A 17,661-nucleotide genomic window follows, 5' to 3' on the forward strand; every position below is an offset into this window, starting at 1 on the left:
TTTTAAACTCTTTTTAGAAAGCATTTTTGAGAATAATTTAAAAAAAAAAGGTTTTTGGAACCTGTTCTTATATTTTTTAAAATAATTTATTTTTTGAAAACTTAAAATATTTTATGATTTTAATTTTTTTTAAGAATGACTTTTTTCCATAGTATTGTATTTTTAATTATTCTTTATGTCTTGTCTTTTTTTTTTTTTTTAGAATCCAAAAATTGTTTTAAAAAATAATTGCTAAACAGGTTTTGCAAGAACTCTCCACTACATCTTCCAATATGTGAAGCTTTCATACCACCTTGCTATCAATTCGCCTCTCTCTCTCTCTCTCTCTCTCTCATCCATTTTAAAATTTGTCTTTCGCTTCAAATTTCTATGTTTTATCTAATATTGATTTTCTTTCTAATATTTTCTTTTTCCAATTTCAAGAGTGAGGAATTTTGGAGTAGTCTAAACTCTAATGGGTTGGATCATAGAGCCCTAAAGAAATGGGCTTGATTAAAGCCCGTAATCAATGCACAAACATCACAGCAGGATATCTTCAGAACTTAAGAAGCCATCCTGATAAGTTTAGCCCATTCCAGCTTTGGTCCCAACTCTTCATCTGATCTCAACATATCCTCACCCACTTGTTCTGGGCCCATCCCAATCTGCAGACTCACCACCTTCTTTCCCCACAAAATAAAATTAAAAGCCAAAAAGCAATAGCCACCATATCACTTTCACCCACATGGCGATCTGAAATTTGAAGACGTGCAGTGAGCCCTTTCAACTACGACAACCCAAATGAGTAAGAACAATAAGAGGTCTGATTGTATTTTATGATGACTCCAGGCCCACTTTGAAGGCTTCTTCCCCCCCATATGAAAATACACTGACCCACTTAAATCATATTGACTCTGCTTTAACTTTAAGCCTCTTCCCCATTCATTTTCATTGGGAAAAGCTTGGTGGGTAGGATTTATAATAAGGTGCGCAGTGGAAAATCTCAAGTACAAGGGGTTGCCTTGCTCATCATATCTTTGAGTGCCATTCAAGCCAACTGTTGAATGAAACATATCAATCATCTCATATTGAAAAGCCCTGTCGTGTTTAATTCCCACTAAGCCACGTGTATTAGAAACATCTAAGCTTGATCTTTCTCCTCAAAGTCGTGATAATATTCTCTTGTGAAAATAAATGAGCAGGGTTTTGTGGGATTTTTGTCCACAAGAGGGATAGGAATAGGAATATGGGAATTGATTAAATCAGAGCTGAACCAACACATGAAGGGGGAAGAAAACAATGCAGGGACATCACGTGACAACATCAGCTGTATCCATCGGTGTTTACTGTCGCGACGCCTTCAAAATTTTAAATGTAGAGGTGACTTCAGGCCCTCTTTCCCACGCACTAACAAACACGCAAAGATGCATATATTCTAGTAATATAGATATACCTACACAACATGAATCTCCATTTCTAGAGTTTGATGACCTCATACATTTTGCCCAAATTCATACTGTACAGTTCAAATTGGATATTGAGTTTTGAGAATTGAGGATTGACCCACAGAATATTAGGCACCCAACTCAACCCCATGTCTTAAAAAGGGGTAATCTACCCATGAATCAAAGCTAGTACTTTAAACAGTGGCAGTGAGAAAGATAAAATGGAGAGGTGAGTGAAAGGAGGACCGAATGTGGAGAGTGGTGATAGATATAAAGCATCAGAGGTTTGGGCGAATAGGCCAAGCTCTGGCCTTGTTCTCCTCTAACAAAGTAACATGTTTGTTTTCTACTCAAGCAAAGATTCTCCTATTTGAGGTAAGGAGAGCATTTAACAAATCTCGGGTGTGATAAATATTTTGCCAATTTTTTCTGCATTTTTGGTTAAAGAGTGATCTGAAGGAGTGATAGGTCTGCTAGTGATGAGTATTTTTTGAGCTTTTTGGATTATAGTTTGGTTTGGGTCTTTGGAATTGCGGTCATCAAAGTCGCTGAGCCAGGGAGAAAGGGAAGGAAATGATAGCTTGTGGGAATGTAGATGCGAAATGGAGGTGGGTTCTTGTTGGTCTATCTGTTTCTGTCTCTCTGACTCTCTCTCTCTCTCCCTTTCTCACATTTTGTGAAATGGCTGTCTCTCTTTCTCAGTGAAAAGAAGATGGAGGAAGATGATCGTTTGAGGACATTAGAGTGCTTGAGAGGAAGATTACTTGCAGAGAGAGTAGCTTCAAGGACAGCCAAAGAGGATGCGGAGCTCATGAGCAACAAGGTTTGTCCTTTCTCACACCTCTTCATTTGTAATTGTAGGCTGTGAAATGCATTGTCTCTTAATCACTCGTTCTGATCTCTCTCTCTCTCTCTCTTTTCTCCAAAATTCATTGGAGGGCACAGTTGAACGAGCTTGAGAACAAGTTAAAAACAGAGATCAAAGCAAGGAACAGAGCTGAAAAGAGGCTTAAATTCTTAATGAAAAAGCTCGAATCCTTGAAAATCCCATTTGCCTCAGAGGGATCAGAACAGTCCAGTTCATCAGATAACAGTGAAATCTCCTGCCAATCATCCATAACCTCCTCAGCCACCAAAAACCCAGAAGAAAAAGAGTCCAAATCTCAAATTCCAAACTCTCCCAAATGCGAGATAGAAGAAAAGATAGAGAAACCAGACTCCCCAACAGTCTCACAAGACTCCACTGAACTCCAATCAAACCCAAGCTCCAAAGATATCAAGAACGATGAGCACAGGTATTTAATCCAAACCTGCTTACTTATTTCAAACTTAATTTCCAATTATGAATTTCAGAAACATCAGTTAGACTAATGTAGGATTTGCTTTTATCTTTTAAGATTAAAGTAACACAAAAATTTGATAATGTGGTATCTATCAGCTCTTGTAGCCAAAAATCTTCAGAGGCAGAGATGGAGATCAATGGAGACATGAATGAGGAGGAGAACATAGACAATTCACTGGCATTGGTTCCGGTGAGCATTCCGGCCGCGTCACCGGTGGAAGTAGATGTCGGAGAAGTGCTAGCAGCACTGAGGCATGCTAGAGAAAAGATTCAGAGGTCAATGGAAACAAGGCATATGATTAATGTTGGGTCAATTGGAACTCGCATATGCTAATAGTAATAATGTCCTTCTTAACATTTAAGTCACGTCTAGGACGGGAGAGATAACCTGTGCATAAATCCGGACCCTTGGATCTACGGTCAACTTTCATAGTCTTAGCCGTTAGATGCCTTGACCTTGAGATCCAAAAGTTCTGTATGTATTTTTCTTCTTCTCTAGTCAAGCTTTTTGAATTTGAATCTGATATTCTGATATTTTTGGATGTGGTCATCTGAGTCTTGTGACTGGCATGGTTGCATTTAATTAAGTTGGGCTAAGATTCACAAACCCAACTAGGCCGAGGCCCAAAAAAAGTGAAGAGATTGGGCTTCTTACCAAGACAATATGTCGATCCAGAGTACAGATGGGGCCCCTTAAACTCGGAAGCCCATGGGCTAGAATTTCATAAAGCCCAAAAAAACTGTGGATGAATGAGGTTGGCAGATTGAGATTAGGGTATCCATAATAGACCGATTTAGACCCATAACCAACCCATCTATAACTAGATCAATGTCCCAATAGCTGGTTCACAGCCTAAACCCAATTGGGGGTTGTCCCCTCCACCGCAAAACCCTAAAAAAGTTTTGGGATTTTGCCCTAAATTGATTTGATTATTAGAAGATAAGTTCACACTGGACCCTAGATTAAAAGAAAAAAAAAAGGTGGGGAGGGGTCATTTTCAATTTAAAAAAAGTAGGGCAATGTGGTTAGGTAATGGGTCCAGGAAAGAAAGACCCATTTGCCTTCCACTAAAGGGTGAAGAGCTGAGCCTAGAATGTCCCATTCCTGCTACCTACTTTTGCTTAAAAAGAAGTGTAACATAATGTGACCTTTTATTGTGAAAACTTTTTCCAATGCTTTGCTATTTTGGTGAGTCTGATTTGCTACACCCATCCACTTAGCTATTAAGTATTAATGCTTCATAAAGTTTGAGCCATCCACCTCATTGCTGAAGCTATTAATTTTTAGGTTGTGGGGTTTCTAGATGACAATTGATCAAATCCATTTCAAGCCCCACTGGGTCCCCATTAATTATTTCTATACAATAAATGTCCCCCCTTTTCAAATTCTTCTTAAATTTCTCGCTTTTTTTTTCTTTTCCTATTTTTAAAATGTGGGAATTCCAACAAATCCCTTTGTTTTTATGTATCATACTTTGTTTGGTCTTATTGATCTCAATTCGACTTGGGGTTACTAAAGAGTTAGTGATTTTTGAGATGTGTATGCATTTATTCTTGTCAAAGCTAAATGAATGACTAATATGTGAAATTTAGATGAATATTAAAGAGAAAATTTTGAACAAAGAAAATTGGAATGTAAGCACAAAATAAGAGAACCTTCTAATGCAAAGGAGGGTTCAAATGTCCCACAAAGATGAAAGATTGAATGTTAAGTTTATGGAATGTTTGATTATTGGAAATTTTGAAAAAAAAATTATTTTCATTAATATTTTATTATTTTTCAACTAAAATAATAAGATTTTTATTAGTTTGCATGTTCTAAATTAATTTTATCGAGGTACAATCATTATCGATTCAACTCCTAATTATTTGTTTTTAGTTTATTCCTTGTTTTGTTCTTTCATGGACCAGATCTATGAGCACGGTGTAGCATGTGGATACCTCGTATAATCATAATATGGATGAAATTAAGAACTCTTAATTATGAGGAAGCATGATATGGGAAGAAAAGAATTACAACTACATTTAAAATGGCAAAGTCAATTTTGTCACATGCATAAGAATTTTATCACACACCCATTCCATAAGAATAAGATTTTCTTTTCCTGTCTTGATTCAATTTAAAAAACTCAAACCATCACATGTGCCCAAAATCCAATAATGTTTCTTAATCTAAAATCAACATTTTCTTTTTCATAAATCGAATAATTTTTTCTAATTTTAACTTCAATTCTTTCATGACATCAAACTTCCATTTGTCATTTAGCTATTTGTCAAAATGATAATATTGGTAACAGCTATAGTGTCATGGATTTAGAGCTCTCCTAAACTAAACATGGGTGTCTCTGACATAGGCCTATATTGATTATATTGGTTGACATTTCAAAGTTTGAATTATCATAGGTAGTCTCATCTTATGATGTGTGAATTGTGGGAGGGGAGTAGGAAAGGGATAAAGAAAGCAGAAGCAGAGAATCTGAAAAGGAAATGAAGAAAATAATAATAATGATAAGGGGTGGAGAAGGAAAGAGGAAGGAGGGAAAACCGGAAAAGGGGCGAAAAGGGTGGGTTGATGCTGATGAATGTGGAACATCTCAAAATCTCAGCCATGCAAAATGAGAAAGGCATATGGCCACAAAAGCATAAAACAAAAAACAAGAAAGTGAGAGGAAGCAAAAATGTCAGAATTTGCACTAGTTTAAAACATTAAAAATCCCATTATTTTGCATCTCAGATCTCATCTGACAACAATATAAAGATCTTCTGCCGAAAAATTCCAAACCCTTCTCTTATCCATTGCTCCCCCTGCTCTCTCTCATACAGCAACAGCCTCTGCCACTATCAAATCTATATGGGTTTGTCCAGCTAAGGCTGTTGTTTGAAAGATGACACATATGGAAGGTCCAAACGCATTCAACCCAGATTCAAGGTACACACAACCAGCACACCTCCATATTCTCTGAACTCACTTTAAAACTGCTGCTTTTTTGTCCCGGAATACATTTCCCCTTCGTTTTGCCCATACCCCTTTGGTCCTTTTTTCAGATTTGTACTTATTAATGGTGTCTGGGTTTAGTGGGTATATAGTTTCAGGACCTGGGGTTGTGGGTTTGGAGCATAAGCAGAAGCTGGACTTGAGATTGGGTTTGGGTCTTTTTGTTAATCTTGTTCTGGGTTTGATGAATTTCCTGATTGCTGGGTCATTTGGATGAGAAATGTAAGGTTATGATATCAATCTATTTCATGAAAATGGTTAAACCCTGTTGGAAGCCGTCCGTAGAAGGTGATGGAACTCGCGGAAAAGGAGATTCCAGTGGTCGAGTTGATGGGTTGTTGTGGTATAAGGACCTGGGCCAACATATTAACGGTGAATTCTCAATGGCTGTGATTCAGGCCAATTGTTTGTTGGAGGACCAAAGCCAGCTCGAGTCCGGGCCCTTGAGTTTCCTGGATTCGGGGCCTTATGGGACCTTCATTGGTGTATATGACGGACATGGAGGGCCAGAGGCTTCCCGCTTTGTTAATGAAAACCTCTTCCCCAATCTTAAGAGTATGTTTTCTTCCTAACTGCATTGCTCTTTCTTCATTTTGTTTTAAGCTCTAGTTCCAGTAGTTGGTGTTGCATCATCTTTTTGGTTTGTGGTCGGTCATCAATGAAGAGTTGCCTACCATTCTAGTTTTTCTAATTATTACCTATATTTTCTACTCTATTTCATAGTATATGATCACCATGAGCTGATCACTAAATATGGCTTGTGCTTGAGAAGTAGCTTGCACTATTACTGAAGCTTGAAGAGTTTGAGGTTATCAATGGATTACCTACGTATCCTAAGTATTTTGTCAGTTGTATTACAAGGAATCAATCCCAAAAGAAAACCTTCATGATTAGCAGGTCCTAAAATTTCAACTGGTTGTAGAGGCAATGTCACAATTTCATGCATAACATATTTGAGTTTCAGTCTTCCCGGTTACGGTTACCGATTCTTTCTCTTTTGATGACCCAGTGAACCTGGATAGTCAAGTACTTACGACTTTATGCTGTTTGTGATGCAGAATTTGCAACCGAGCATCAAGAGATATCGGAAAGTGTTATTAGAAAAGCTTTCTCAGCAACAGAAGAGGGTTTTCTCTCACTTGTGAAGAAGCAGTGGCTCACTAAGCCACAGATTGCATCTGTGGGATCATGTTGTTTGGCAGGAATCATATGCAATGGACTGCTATATATTGCAAATGTTGGAGATTCCCGGGCTGTGCTTGGGAGGGCAGAAAGGGCCAGCAGAGAAGTCACAGCTATTCAGTTATCAACAGAGCACAATGCTAGCATTGAATCTGTGAGGGAAGAACTTCGGTCATTACACCCCCATGATAAACATATTGTGGTCTTAAGACACAAGGTTTGGCGTGTGAAGGGACTCATACAGGTAATTTCTTGGGTTCTCCATTTATTACTTTCATGCTCTACATAAAGTAGTTGGAATATTGCAATCAAGTTTCTTTCTAATGCCATTTGTTCCTCTTTGTGTAAAAACACTGGATTTCACGACACTTTTACTTATGAATGAGAAGCAGCTCTTTTATTAGGATTTAGAATTTCAATTGAGCAGTGCCACACATATTGATGAGGGATGGTTCCCAAACCATTATCTATGGATCACCTCATGTATATAGAGCTTCTTATCTTTCTTTGTCTTTGCAGGTTTCAAGATCCATAGGTGACGCATATCTTAAGAAGGCAGAGTTCAACAGAGAGCCTCTCCTGTCCAGGTTTAGATTGCCTCAACCCTTTATCGAGCCTATCCTTAGCTCAGAACCATCAATATCTGTACACAAAATCCGGCCTGAAGACCAGTTTATCATATTTGCTTCTGATGGCCTGTGGGAGCATCTTAGCAACCAGGAGGCGGTCAACATTGTCAACAATTACCCACGTAATGTAAGATTTTGGCCTCATAAAATCATATGCATTAATATTGATTACCTTTGACTGGTTGGTACAATCGTGTTCTAACAATTGATCAAGCATCAATATGATCATCAAAATACCTTGCTGCTTCAGTAAGCAGCTCCAATAAGTTCCGGCTATCATCGCTTACACCTTGCAAAACCATCATTTTGTTCATTTTTGCAGTTAAAACATTTTTACGATTTCAATAATATTAAATTACATATTGCCAATTTGATAATAGGTAACTTACAAGTTGAGGAAGTTGTCAACTTATTACTTTTATAATGGTAAATAACTGAATAAGGGCCTACTGTCTCAATTTTACTGGTGACAATAATGTTGTTTCAAATTGCTATTACCTTTGTAATGTAGGGAATTGCCCGGAAACTTGTCAAAACTGCACTTCAAGAAGCAGCAAAGAAAAGAGAAATGAGGTACTCTGACCTGAAAAAGATAGACAGAGGGGTGAGGAGACATTTTCACGATGATATCACGGTGGTAGTTGTGTTTCTTGATCCCCTTCTGATCAAAAGGAGCTCCTCCAGCGGTTGCCCGTTCTCGATAAAAGGAGGTGTTAAGGCCCCCGCCCCTGCTGCTGACGTATAGTCCCCAATATTGTCCATTTTCGTCTCTCAAAACCCTTCCATTTTTTCTGATTGAAAAAAAAAAGGGGGACAGAATCCTTTTCAGCTTGTAAGAGTAGCTGGCTGGCTTTCCTATCTCGAGTGACAGGTTGATTTCTGAGGCGGAAGAGATTTGAGAAGAAGGGTTCTTCACTGGAAATTTTGTGTTGCTGGCTCAAGAAGAAACTGGGAGGGCCCCCAGTTGAATGACGATGGGAAAATTACCACCGATATCTCATGTCAAGAACCGATATTGTGAAATACAAGACTTGAATTTGCATGCATTCATTCAGTTAAGCTGAAATTGCAAACATCTTAGCCTTGTAGATAGGAGTTTTTGCACTGGTTTCTCTCTTGATTTTAAGATATCATCATTCAATTACCAGGCTATATATTTATTATTTGTTGTTAAGGTTTTTTTTTTCCCTCCAAAGTAAGGATGAAGTGAGCAGTGTTGAGACGAGTAACAGCTTGTTTCCTTTTTAAATCAATCCCATCTCACAAAGCTCACCTATGGTCGTTGCCTAGATACAAAGAACATGCACGCTTGATGTAGCATGATACACATCATTCTTTTCATTCCACCAATGAGCCAGAAATCGCTGATGAAACAAATATCACCTCATTTTTCCATTAAAGATGAGAAGCCATACATCAGTTGAATGATGCCCTTTCAACTTCTAAGTGACTATTTTTATTTTTATGAAAAATTATGTTTTTAATTAATATATAAATATAAATAAATTAAAATCTCTACTAAAAAGCAAGCCCATCCATAACAATATCTTATCGCCGCCCTTGGCTTTCACGCCTACAAACTCTTTTGGGTCTTAAAATGCTAGGACCGTACTGCAAAACAGTAGAAAAGCCACACCAAAAAACCATCATCTCTAGATGATTTTCATCTCAGAATTTTGTTCCCATATGCAGCGCCCTTAAAGATCAGAATTTTGTCCATATATGCTGTGCCCTTAAAGATCCGCATCAAAATTTACCATGCCCTTGGGAAAAGCCATATAGACATTAGACAGTTGGTAAGATCAATTGGATCATTCCACTTTCTTGAACCATCAGCACCAAGAAAATGGGAAGCAGCATCCCTTCCGGCCCTCCACCCACCCTTGCCTAATTTGTTTCTCATTAACCACCGCCTGCCTCCTCTGCCTAATTTGTTTCTCATTCACCAACGCCTGCCTACCATCCACTACAATTAGTGAAACATGCGGCTGGAGCTATTTAGCTAAGTTTCAGTTCTGCAATTTGAGCACGTTGCCCAGTGCAAAGTTATGCCAAGGCTAACACGACATTCAACTGGGTAATTAGCATGTTTAAGTTTATGAATATCATTCCACCTTTACACATTAAAAACAAACATCCAATCCAAGGATTCACACTGCACTCCGTGCAAAGCATCAAAAAGGTCATTTTAACTTCAGGCCCAAAGATGCTGGCGGGCCTTATGAACCCACCCCCCTAAACCGCAAATTTGCATTAAAAACCATCATGCTTGATTGGAGGACCCACCAAATCACCAATACCACCTTCATCAGGTGACCAAACCAACAAACCAACAAAACTTTGGTGGAGAAAAATAAAAAACAAGGCAATAACTCATCCTGCACTGGAAACTGACCTCTGAATATATAAAACCTTCCTCCTTAGCTCTAATTTATAATATGCTGAACAAGTAGAGGGTTGGCTACAACCTATTTCATGTGGACAAAACCTTTTCATTTAAGAGTAATAATTAATGACTTATATGAACTAAAAGTAACAGTCCTAATACACCCACTTGTTATGAGTAAGATAGCCTCATAAAGTGATGAATTTTCTTAAGAAACAGATTTGAGGCCAGCTGTCTCAGTAGTTATTTCGGGATGGTCTTGTTCCTCAGTCTCACTCCCAAGTTCCCAGGACTCTATATTCACACCAAATCATTCAGATGACTGATCAATCAGATAAAATGCAGAAACTTAGCAGCAACCTCACATCCAACTCTAATGATATAACTCCAAATACTAATGTGATATCAAAGTGAAAATTTCCAAATATCTCAAACACAATGGAGGTTAGGTGCATCCCTTATGTGCTGTGGCTCCAATGACTGCTATTAGGAAAAGATAGATGATGCCTACTTTATTAAAGTATAGCCAAAAGCAAAATAACAACAAATAAGCATCAACAGCAGACAAGCAACATATCTTCAGAAAAATAAAAACTATCTACTAATTTACTGATTCCCTCCATGTCACCTGGTCCTCCTATTCCCAATAAATCCAATTAAAACAAACAGAATTTCCTCAGAAGCGGGGCATTTTCAAACTGAGCAATGAACAAAACTAACAAAAAAAAAAAAAGAGAGAAAAGATAGGGTATCAATGAACAAGCAAAACCCCTACGATGGACAATCCTCCCTGCTTTTCCACATATCCTCCAGTATAAATTGGGGCTATTCACCTAGTGAAACCAAAGGTTAATCAACAAACACCTTTTAAGCATTAACTTATCCAAAATTATAGAGAATATCAGAAATTCTGAAAAAGAATTATAGTCTAGGAAACATCTTGAAGCTTGGATCCTATATTTTCAAATTTGCCCCATTGCAGAAACTAATATTCCATAAGCTCATTCATTTGACAACTTACCACCAATTTCACCCTCTCAATTCCTGACATGTGTTCAAGGATCTACTGTGAGAAACAGCAAAAAGTTGAAACACTGGTCCAACACAACAACCATGCAGAGATGATATGATCTCAAAGAACTGCACAGATATAGAATATGCATGGTACTAATACCATCTGATCCAAGACTCATTGCAGCAAAATATGTTGTACTGTTGTATCATGAAATGAAACACAAACAAATGGTACCCCACCTAAAAATATTAAACCCCTTAAATCTAAAAACAATAACCATCAGTAAATTAATAAAATTCTTGATCTAAGTCTACCATTGCTTCATCTATAAAAATGATTGACCAACCTCTTGAATGATTTATAACCGAAAACAGCAAGGATCAAATCATTTAATACCTAAGATGGGTAGTTCTTTTCTAACAAACCAATTTTAAACCGAGAAATCTCAGTAAGTAGGGACCTCATCTTCAAACGGAACAATACTGCACATTTTGAGACTAAAAAATCTTGGATCAGACGATATCAGATTTAGGTGTTCAACTTATTGCTGTAATCTAACAGTAGATCACAAGTAAGCAGTTATGCTTTGATATGAAAGGCCAGTCACATGTCACAAGATAGGGGTGCAACATCATTAATTGAAAACAAGTAACCAAGTAGAAGTTTCAGCAGAAGTTAGGCTTCATATAACAAAATTTGGATAATAGAATATTTTCCCTAGACTGTAATCCAGAATTTCTGATATTCTTATTGGTCATTTTAGATAGGTTAACACTAAGCAGGTGGTTGTTAATTAGCATGGGCCTCAATAAATTGATATTATAACTGCATCTGAGATGACAAAGTATCATCCATACCACCAAAATCTTGTGTATTTTGTAGAAAGGTAACCATGAACAGGGGTGCACCAACTGGGAATTCATGTCAGAAAATTTCAATGGGTATAGAAGCTGCTGGGGGGAATCACAAAAAGTTAGAACCTAACCTGCCAAAATCCAAAAATAAAATATAAAAACACAACCCAAATCAGGGGAAAAAAGAATCAGAGTAATCCATATATAAAGATGCAAAAATTACATTTTTATAAAAATCTTACTGTCAGAAAAACGATGTAGGTGTTCAGGCCCCTCCACTGGCCTTGCCAGCAATAGCAGTCTTCTGATTTCCAACAACAAAAGCATAAATTCAGAAAACAGTAAAATTTTGAAGAGTACAAATGCTTTTAACAGGTTTGCAAAGTAAGCCATTAACAAAGACCTACCGGCTCAATATCTTCTCCCTTGCCATTCACTTGTGATAGAGAATCAGATGGAGGATTTGAAAACCTGAAAAAAAATTCAGGGGGACCACACGTCAGATTAAAAACTAAAGCAGATGCATTCACTTATGTAATGTAATAGAATGGTAGGCACATTTAGATGATTCACTAATTGCACAGAGAAAAAAGGTTGCAGAAATCTGGACCTGATAGCCCTTGCTTTCTTTTTATCCTCCTCCAGTGTATCTGTCTTGGACACTGATGCAAATCTGGCAAGCCGAGCTTTCTTCTTGGACTCCTCATCAGTAGGTGCAGAATCAAGAGGAAGCCCAAACCTGAGAACGATAACAAAAAAGATTTTTAAATTTGCATCCGGAAAAGGGGGAAAAAACAAACAGATTGACTCTCCAACCCAAAAAACCAAATCCTCAAACACAAGAATGAAAGAATGAAAATGAAAAATAAAATAAAATAAAATAAAGAGCCACTTGATTAAGGAGGCAGAAAAGCAAACCTCTCTGCTCTAGCCTTTCTCTTCAGCTCTTCTGATTTCTTTGATCCATCTGATCCATGCACCGTGGGCCCAGTGCCAAACCTGCAATGACATACATCAATGTTTGAAAAATTCAATCAGCGAAACCAGAATTGAAGGGAAAAAATTTGGAAGTTTTGTTAGGTTCAAACAATTTATAATCACAAATGTCCTTGGTTCACATAATTCAGAGAAATTGCAAATTTCAGCCTGCAAAATGTGTCTGCCATGAAAAATGTGGATTAACCCTGTCCAAAGAAAGCTTTAAAAGAATTTCTGGTACATGATATTTAAAATCATAATTAAGTTTTCTCTTGGAACCCAGGAAATGGTTGATTTGACCAATCCAACCTCATTCCCCCTCATCAAAAACTATGTCAAACTCAGCCGAACATTTGTCTTACTAATGTGAAAGACAGCATTTCAAATCATTAGGGCAGACAGGCTCAACTGAGGGGTTGTTCGTGGAGTGGAGTGTGGTGGAGGCTTCAGTGGGATGGGATTGGATATTTGTGACCCACAGCCAAGGACTAGGGGTTAACTTAGGGGCCCAGCCCTTCTGGGGCAAGTTTTGAGCTAGATGCAAGCAGTGAACCTGTTTCACTTGTAGAGGCCTTAAAACCCATTAGTAGAGTAAGCCTATAATGGTGGGCTTACTGCTTAACAGGGATCGTCAGCCTCTATTGGAGGGCATCTAAGGTCTTATTTGGTTTAGCCACTTACCTTTACTAATATCTAAAAGAAGTTGAAGCTAAAACCACAATTTCAAGGGAACAACCTCTCTCCTAAGAAAGCTTCATTAAACATGGAACAACTTCCACCTGGAATACAAGAAGGGCTCCAATGATAACCAACATTGTTCTTACTTTGGTGTGAAGGTCTTTTCAAAGCAAGAAGCAGTTATTAAGAATGTCCAAAAGTCAATAAAAGCTTTCACTGGCCTTAAAAAAAAGCCTTTAGCTCCCAAAAAAATTCAATCCAAACAACACCTAAATATGGATTTTTCTGGATCAAGCTTTCTCGCAAATATTTGATGTCAATTTCTGCATATTCTTTTCCAACTAAGGAGGGGCAGGGTTTAAGAGTTCCATCCTAAATTGGCTTCTTTTCCTGAAGAAGTGACCCAGCAGAAGATTATTATGATTAACCAACTCATGAGCAGTGGGTGAACTTCTGTCAGTTGAACTAGGCTATGCAAGCAAACTCAGGAATCATATCCTCATCCATGGTGCAGTGAAATTGAAGCTTGTGAAACATTGTTGTTTTCTTTATTTAGTTTTTTTTAGGTGCTGCCTTGTTCTGTGAAGGAGAGATTGTCTAATTGGCAATGGCAGTTTTGTTGGGAAAGAAAGGTGGAAGTTGTCAATAATAGGTGTTTTCTGCTTATTTTCAATATATGTGCAAAAGGCAAAGATGAAGGATTCCTAGGGAATGGAGCTGATTCAGCTCTCTTTACTTGGTCAATGAGTCCTCTAGAAGTTGTAAATTCTTCCTTTTTTAAAACTACATTTATTCGGGTGTTGACAACATGATATTCTCCCTCCTATTAAATCGTAGGACTTCTATTCGGGTGTTGTCAATATATTGTGAAAAACAATTTTTCCCCTCCACTATATATTAAAGTGCGATTACAGGAAATTGAATCATAAAATAATTAAGAAAATAGAGATGAAAAAAACACACAAGGCAAAAATATTTGAACGTGCTTAAGAATCTCCAACAGGCTGCAAAACACAATAATGTACCTAGAGCTAAGCATGGTGAGAACCACAACCTCTTTCAATCGTGTCATAAATATGCAATAATTACAGAAGAAAGAATAAAATCCATCGTAGTTGTTTCTTCAACTAGCACAAACCCATCTATTTTAGTTACCAATAAAATCAACCATTTAGAGCTGTGCAAAAATAAAAAAGTCCTCAACCTTCAGGGAAACATAACACAAACCCTCGAAACCCTAACCCCAAATTCGCACAAACCATACATAAAAATCAATCATCATATACCTTTCGGCTCGGGAATTGCGTTTTTCCTCTTCGGACAGCTGCACCGGCATCCCGAACCGCTCGGCTCGGCGGATCTTTTTCTGAATATCCGAAACAGTAGCAGTATTCGTCGGGGACGAGGCCACCGGATCTGCAGCGCCGGCCGAATCTCCTACCTTCGATTCATCGGGTTCTTTGGAAGAAACATTTGAAACAGGATTATCGGTAGGCGACAACGGAATAGTTGTGTTGGGAGCGTCTTCTTGGAGACGATTCTTGAGCGAGGCGTTGCTGTCGGCAGGGGGATCTACACCTAGGGTTTTGCTAGGGTTTTCTTGCAAAAGCTTCTGCGTATCGGTCGCCATTAGATCGAATCGCGTCAAGAGAACGCAGCTAGAGGAGAGAGGAGGGAGGAGAGAAGCCTTAGTGTGGAAGATACTGAAGGGCTGGAGAATAAATAGCGAGGGCTGCGCTGTGGACCGTCCGATTCCCAGCCCCTTTTTAGGAAAAATAAAAGTAGAAAAATTTACCTTCCTTTTTGTAAAAAAAAAAAAATCAGATTTCCAAAATAAAATAATATTTTTATTTTTAAAAATAAAAAATAAAGATGAATAATCTCTAAATACAATTTAATATTTTATTTAGTTAGAAGAGTGGAAAAAGAGGTTCTTTCTCCATATTTCCGTATGTATACCGTTTGAATCAAGGATAGTTGGGTTCGTACCACTTGTTCGATGAAATGCCCCATAGAGACCTCTACACACTCAATTCCCTTATCGCTTCTCACGTTCGCAGTGGAAATGCCGTGGCCGCATTGTCTGTCTTCCGCCGCATTCACCGTGCCGGTTCCCACCTCAATTCCTACACTCTCACTCCTGTTCTGGCCGTGCCTGACCCAATATGTGGAAAACAAGTCCATGCTTTGGCTATCAAAACGGGTTCTGATACTCCAACTGTCACCAAAACTGCGCTTATGGATATGTATTCCAAGTACGGTCAGTTGGGCAGCTCGGTTCGTGTGTTTGAAGAGGTGGGTTTCAAGGACGTTGTGACTTGGAACACTATGCTTTCCAGTTTTGTAAGGCATGGCCGACCCGAGGAAGCTCTCTCTGTTTTGAGAGAAATGCAGAAGGAAGGAGTGTGGTTGAGCGAGTTTACTCTGTGTTCTCTTCTCAAAGCTTGCACCCTTTTGAAGGCCTTTCAACAGGGTAAGCAGGTTCATGCGTTGGTGGTTGTAATGGGTCGCGATTTGGTTGTTCTGGGTACTGCGCTTATTGATTTTTACACTAATGTTGAGTGCATTGAGGAAGCGATGGAAATATTTCACAATTTGAATTGGAAAAAAGATGATGTCATGCGCAATTCTTTGATTTCCGGGTGCGTTCGGAATCGAAGGTACAAAGAGGCATTCTTGATTATGAGTGCAATGAGACCCAATGTAGTTGCAGTTACTAGTGCTCTTGCTGCTTGCTCCAAGAATTCAGATTTGTGGGTTGGGAAGCAGATACACTGTGTGGCAATACGATTTGGGTTCACATTTGATACCCAATTGTGTAATGTTCTCCTAGACATGTATGCGAAATGCGGGAAAATTTTGAATGCTCGATCACTGTTTGATAGCATGGATAAAAAAGATGTAGTTTCTTGGACAAGCATGATAGATGCATATGGAAATCATGGTCATGGGCTTGAAGCTCTCGAACTGTTCAAGAAGATGGAGGGCGAGAGAAACAGTATCCTGCCAAACTTAGTGACGTTTCTTGCGGTTTTATCAGCTTGTGCGCACTCAGGGAAAGTGGAACAGGGCCGAGAATGTTTTAATTTGATCCCGGAGAAATACAATTTAGATCCAGGTCCTGAGCATTATGCCTGCTTCATAGATATCTTAGGCCGGGCAGGTCAGATAGAAGAGGTGTGGTGTCTGTTTAATAATATGGTTAAAAATCAAACCAAACCCACAGCTGCAGTATGGGCAGCTATACTGAATGCTTGTAGTCACAACCTGGATGTCTCAAGGGGTGAGTTTGCTGCAAAGAATCTCCTTGAATTAGAGCCAAATAAGCCTGGAAATTATGTACTACTTTCAAATTTCTATGCAGCTGTTGGAAGGTGGGATTCTGTGAATGAACTAAGAAGCATTATGAGGAAGAAAGGACTGGTTAAAGAAACCGGGAATAGCTGGGTCGCTGTTGCACACTGCCATGTAAATATCCAACACATCAATTGAGAAATCAAAACTTGAACATTCTTAAAAGGTTCATCAAATGAGTGAGGTCCAGTACATTTGGATGGATGTGTTGATCATCAACTCATTACACTTAAACCAAGTTGGTGGTGGTAGATTAATCACAAACATACTTAAATACATTCATTACCCTATTCCCTAGCATTAACTTCCTCCCAGTTGAACCCAGTGGAAACAAATATGAATGTGTTTGGATGTAAAAGAATTCTATACGTTTGGAAGAACCATCAGCTGGAATGATCCCAAAGACAACCTTATCTGAAGGCCAGGGAATGGTCTTCAATCAAGACAATTTGCTTCAAGTCTCTGATTCTCCCTATCAGGGTTTCATCAAGTTGTTCTCTTTTGCAAGGCAAGTTATCCTATTGTCTTGGATATGTTTTTGTATTTATGATCTTGAATTTTAATATTTTGATCTTACCCTCTATTTTATTGCTGAGCAAATGTTTGATGAACTTGGTACTAGGTCACTTTTTGACCTTTTTAAAAAGGTTTTGGGATTTGTATTTGATGTAAGTTATAACACGGAGGGGGCGGTCAGGTGGGTTGGGTTTGTTGGTGTGTAATCTATTTTGGTTTTTGTACTCAATTGCATTGAGTGTTGGTTTTCATGTTCATGGGCAGGAAGCTTTACTCATGTTTTGACTTGGAGTTGTTAATAAGGGAAG

At 38.4% G+C, this 17,661-nt stretch overlaps 4 protein-coding genes across 8 annotated transcripts; 3 read left to right on the forward strand and 1 right to left on the reverse strand.

The window, feature by feature from the left end:
* The first annotated feature begins 1,436 nt into the window (after positions 1–1,436).
* On the forward strand, positions 1,437–3,316 carry LOC117919921. Of its 2 annotated transcripts, XM_034837227.1 has the most exons (5): positions 1,437–1,799; positions 1,935–2,032; positions 2,127–2,247; positions 2,370–2,719; positions 2,863–3,316. In XM_034837227.1, exons 2-5 carry the CDS (start codon positions 1,998–2,000, stop codon positions 3,098–3,100), a joined length of 744 nt encoding a protein of 247 aa, XP_034693118.1. In that variant the 5' UTR covers positions 1,437–1,799; positions 1,935–1,997; the 3' UTR covers positions 3,101–3,316. The 2 variants fall into 2 exon arrangements, with proteins under 2 accessions (XP_034693118.1, XP_034693117.1); XM_034837226.1 differs by having other exon boundaries at positions 1,437–2,032.
* A 2,092-nt stretch (positions 3,317–5,408) lies between these two features.
* LOC117921305 (probable protein phosphatase 2C 38) lies at positions 5,409–8,798 on the forward strand. Its single transcript, XM_034839163.1, has 4 exons — positions 5,409–6,316; positions 6,820–7,187; positions 7,463–7,699; positions 8,084–8,798. The coding sequence occupies exons 1-4, from the start codon at positions 5,992–5,994 to the stop codon at positions 8,315–8,317; spliced, it is 1,164 nt and encodes a 387-aa protein (XP_034695054.1). The 5' UTR covers positions 5,409–5,991; the 3' UTR covers positions 8,318–8,798.
* Positions 8,799–10,532: 1,734 nt separating this feature from the next.
* LOC117921306 lies at positions 10,533–15,850 on the reverse strand. 4 transcript variants are annotated; one of them, XR_004652315.1, is made up of 8 exons: positions 15,473–15,850; positions 14,770–15,245; positions 12,746–12,826; positions 12,438–12,566; positions 12,235–12,298; positions 12,070–12,131; positions 11,831–11,958; positions 10,533–10,791 (listed from the first exon to the last, which is right to left on the reverse strand). XR_004652315.1 is itself a non-coding variant. In XM_034839166.1 (7 exons), the coding sequence occupies exons 1-6, from the start codon at positions 15,833–15,835 to the stop codon at positions 12,093–12,095; spliced, it is 1,149 nt and encodes a 382-aa protein (XP_034695057.1). In that variant the 5' UTR covers positions 15,836–15,850; the 3' UTR covers positions 10,533–11,958; positions 12,070–12,092. The 4 variants fall into 4 exon arrangements, 3 of the variants coding, with proteins under 3 accessions (XP_034695057.1, XP_034695055.1, XP_034695056.1); XM_034839166.1 differs by having other exon boundaries at positions 10,533–11,958; positions 12,070–12,128; XM_034839164.1 differs by having other exon boundaries at positions 10,533–11,958.
* A 21-nt stretch (positions 15,851–15,871) lies between these two features.
* LOC117920642 (pentatricopeptide repeat-containing protein At5g66500, mitochondrial) lies at positions 15,872–16,975 on the forward strand. Its single transcript, XM_034838242.1, has one exon. It carries the CDS (start codon positions 15,872–15,874, stop codon positions 16,973–16,975), a length of 1,104 nt encoding a protein of 367 aa, XP_034694133.1.
* Positions 16,976–17,661: the final 686 nt, after the last annotated feature.

Source organism: Vitis riparia, chromosome 8, assembly GCF_004353265.1.
Source record: "Vitis riparia cultivar Riparia Gloire de Montpellier isolate 1030 chromosome 8, EGFV_Vit.rip_1.0, whole genome shotgun sequence".
NCBI classification, from domain to species: domain Eukaryota; kingdom Viridiplantae; phylum Streptophyta; class Magnoliopsida; order Vitales; family Vitaceae; genus Vitis; species Vitis riparia.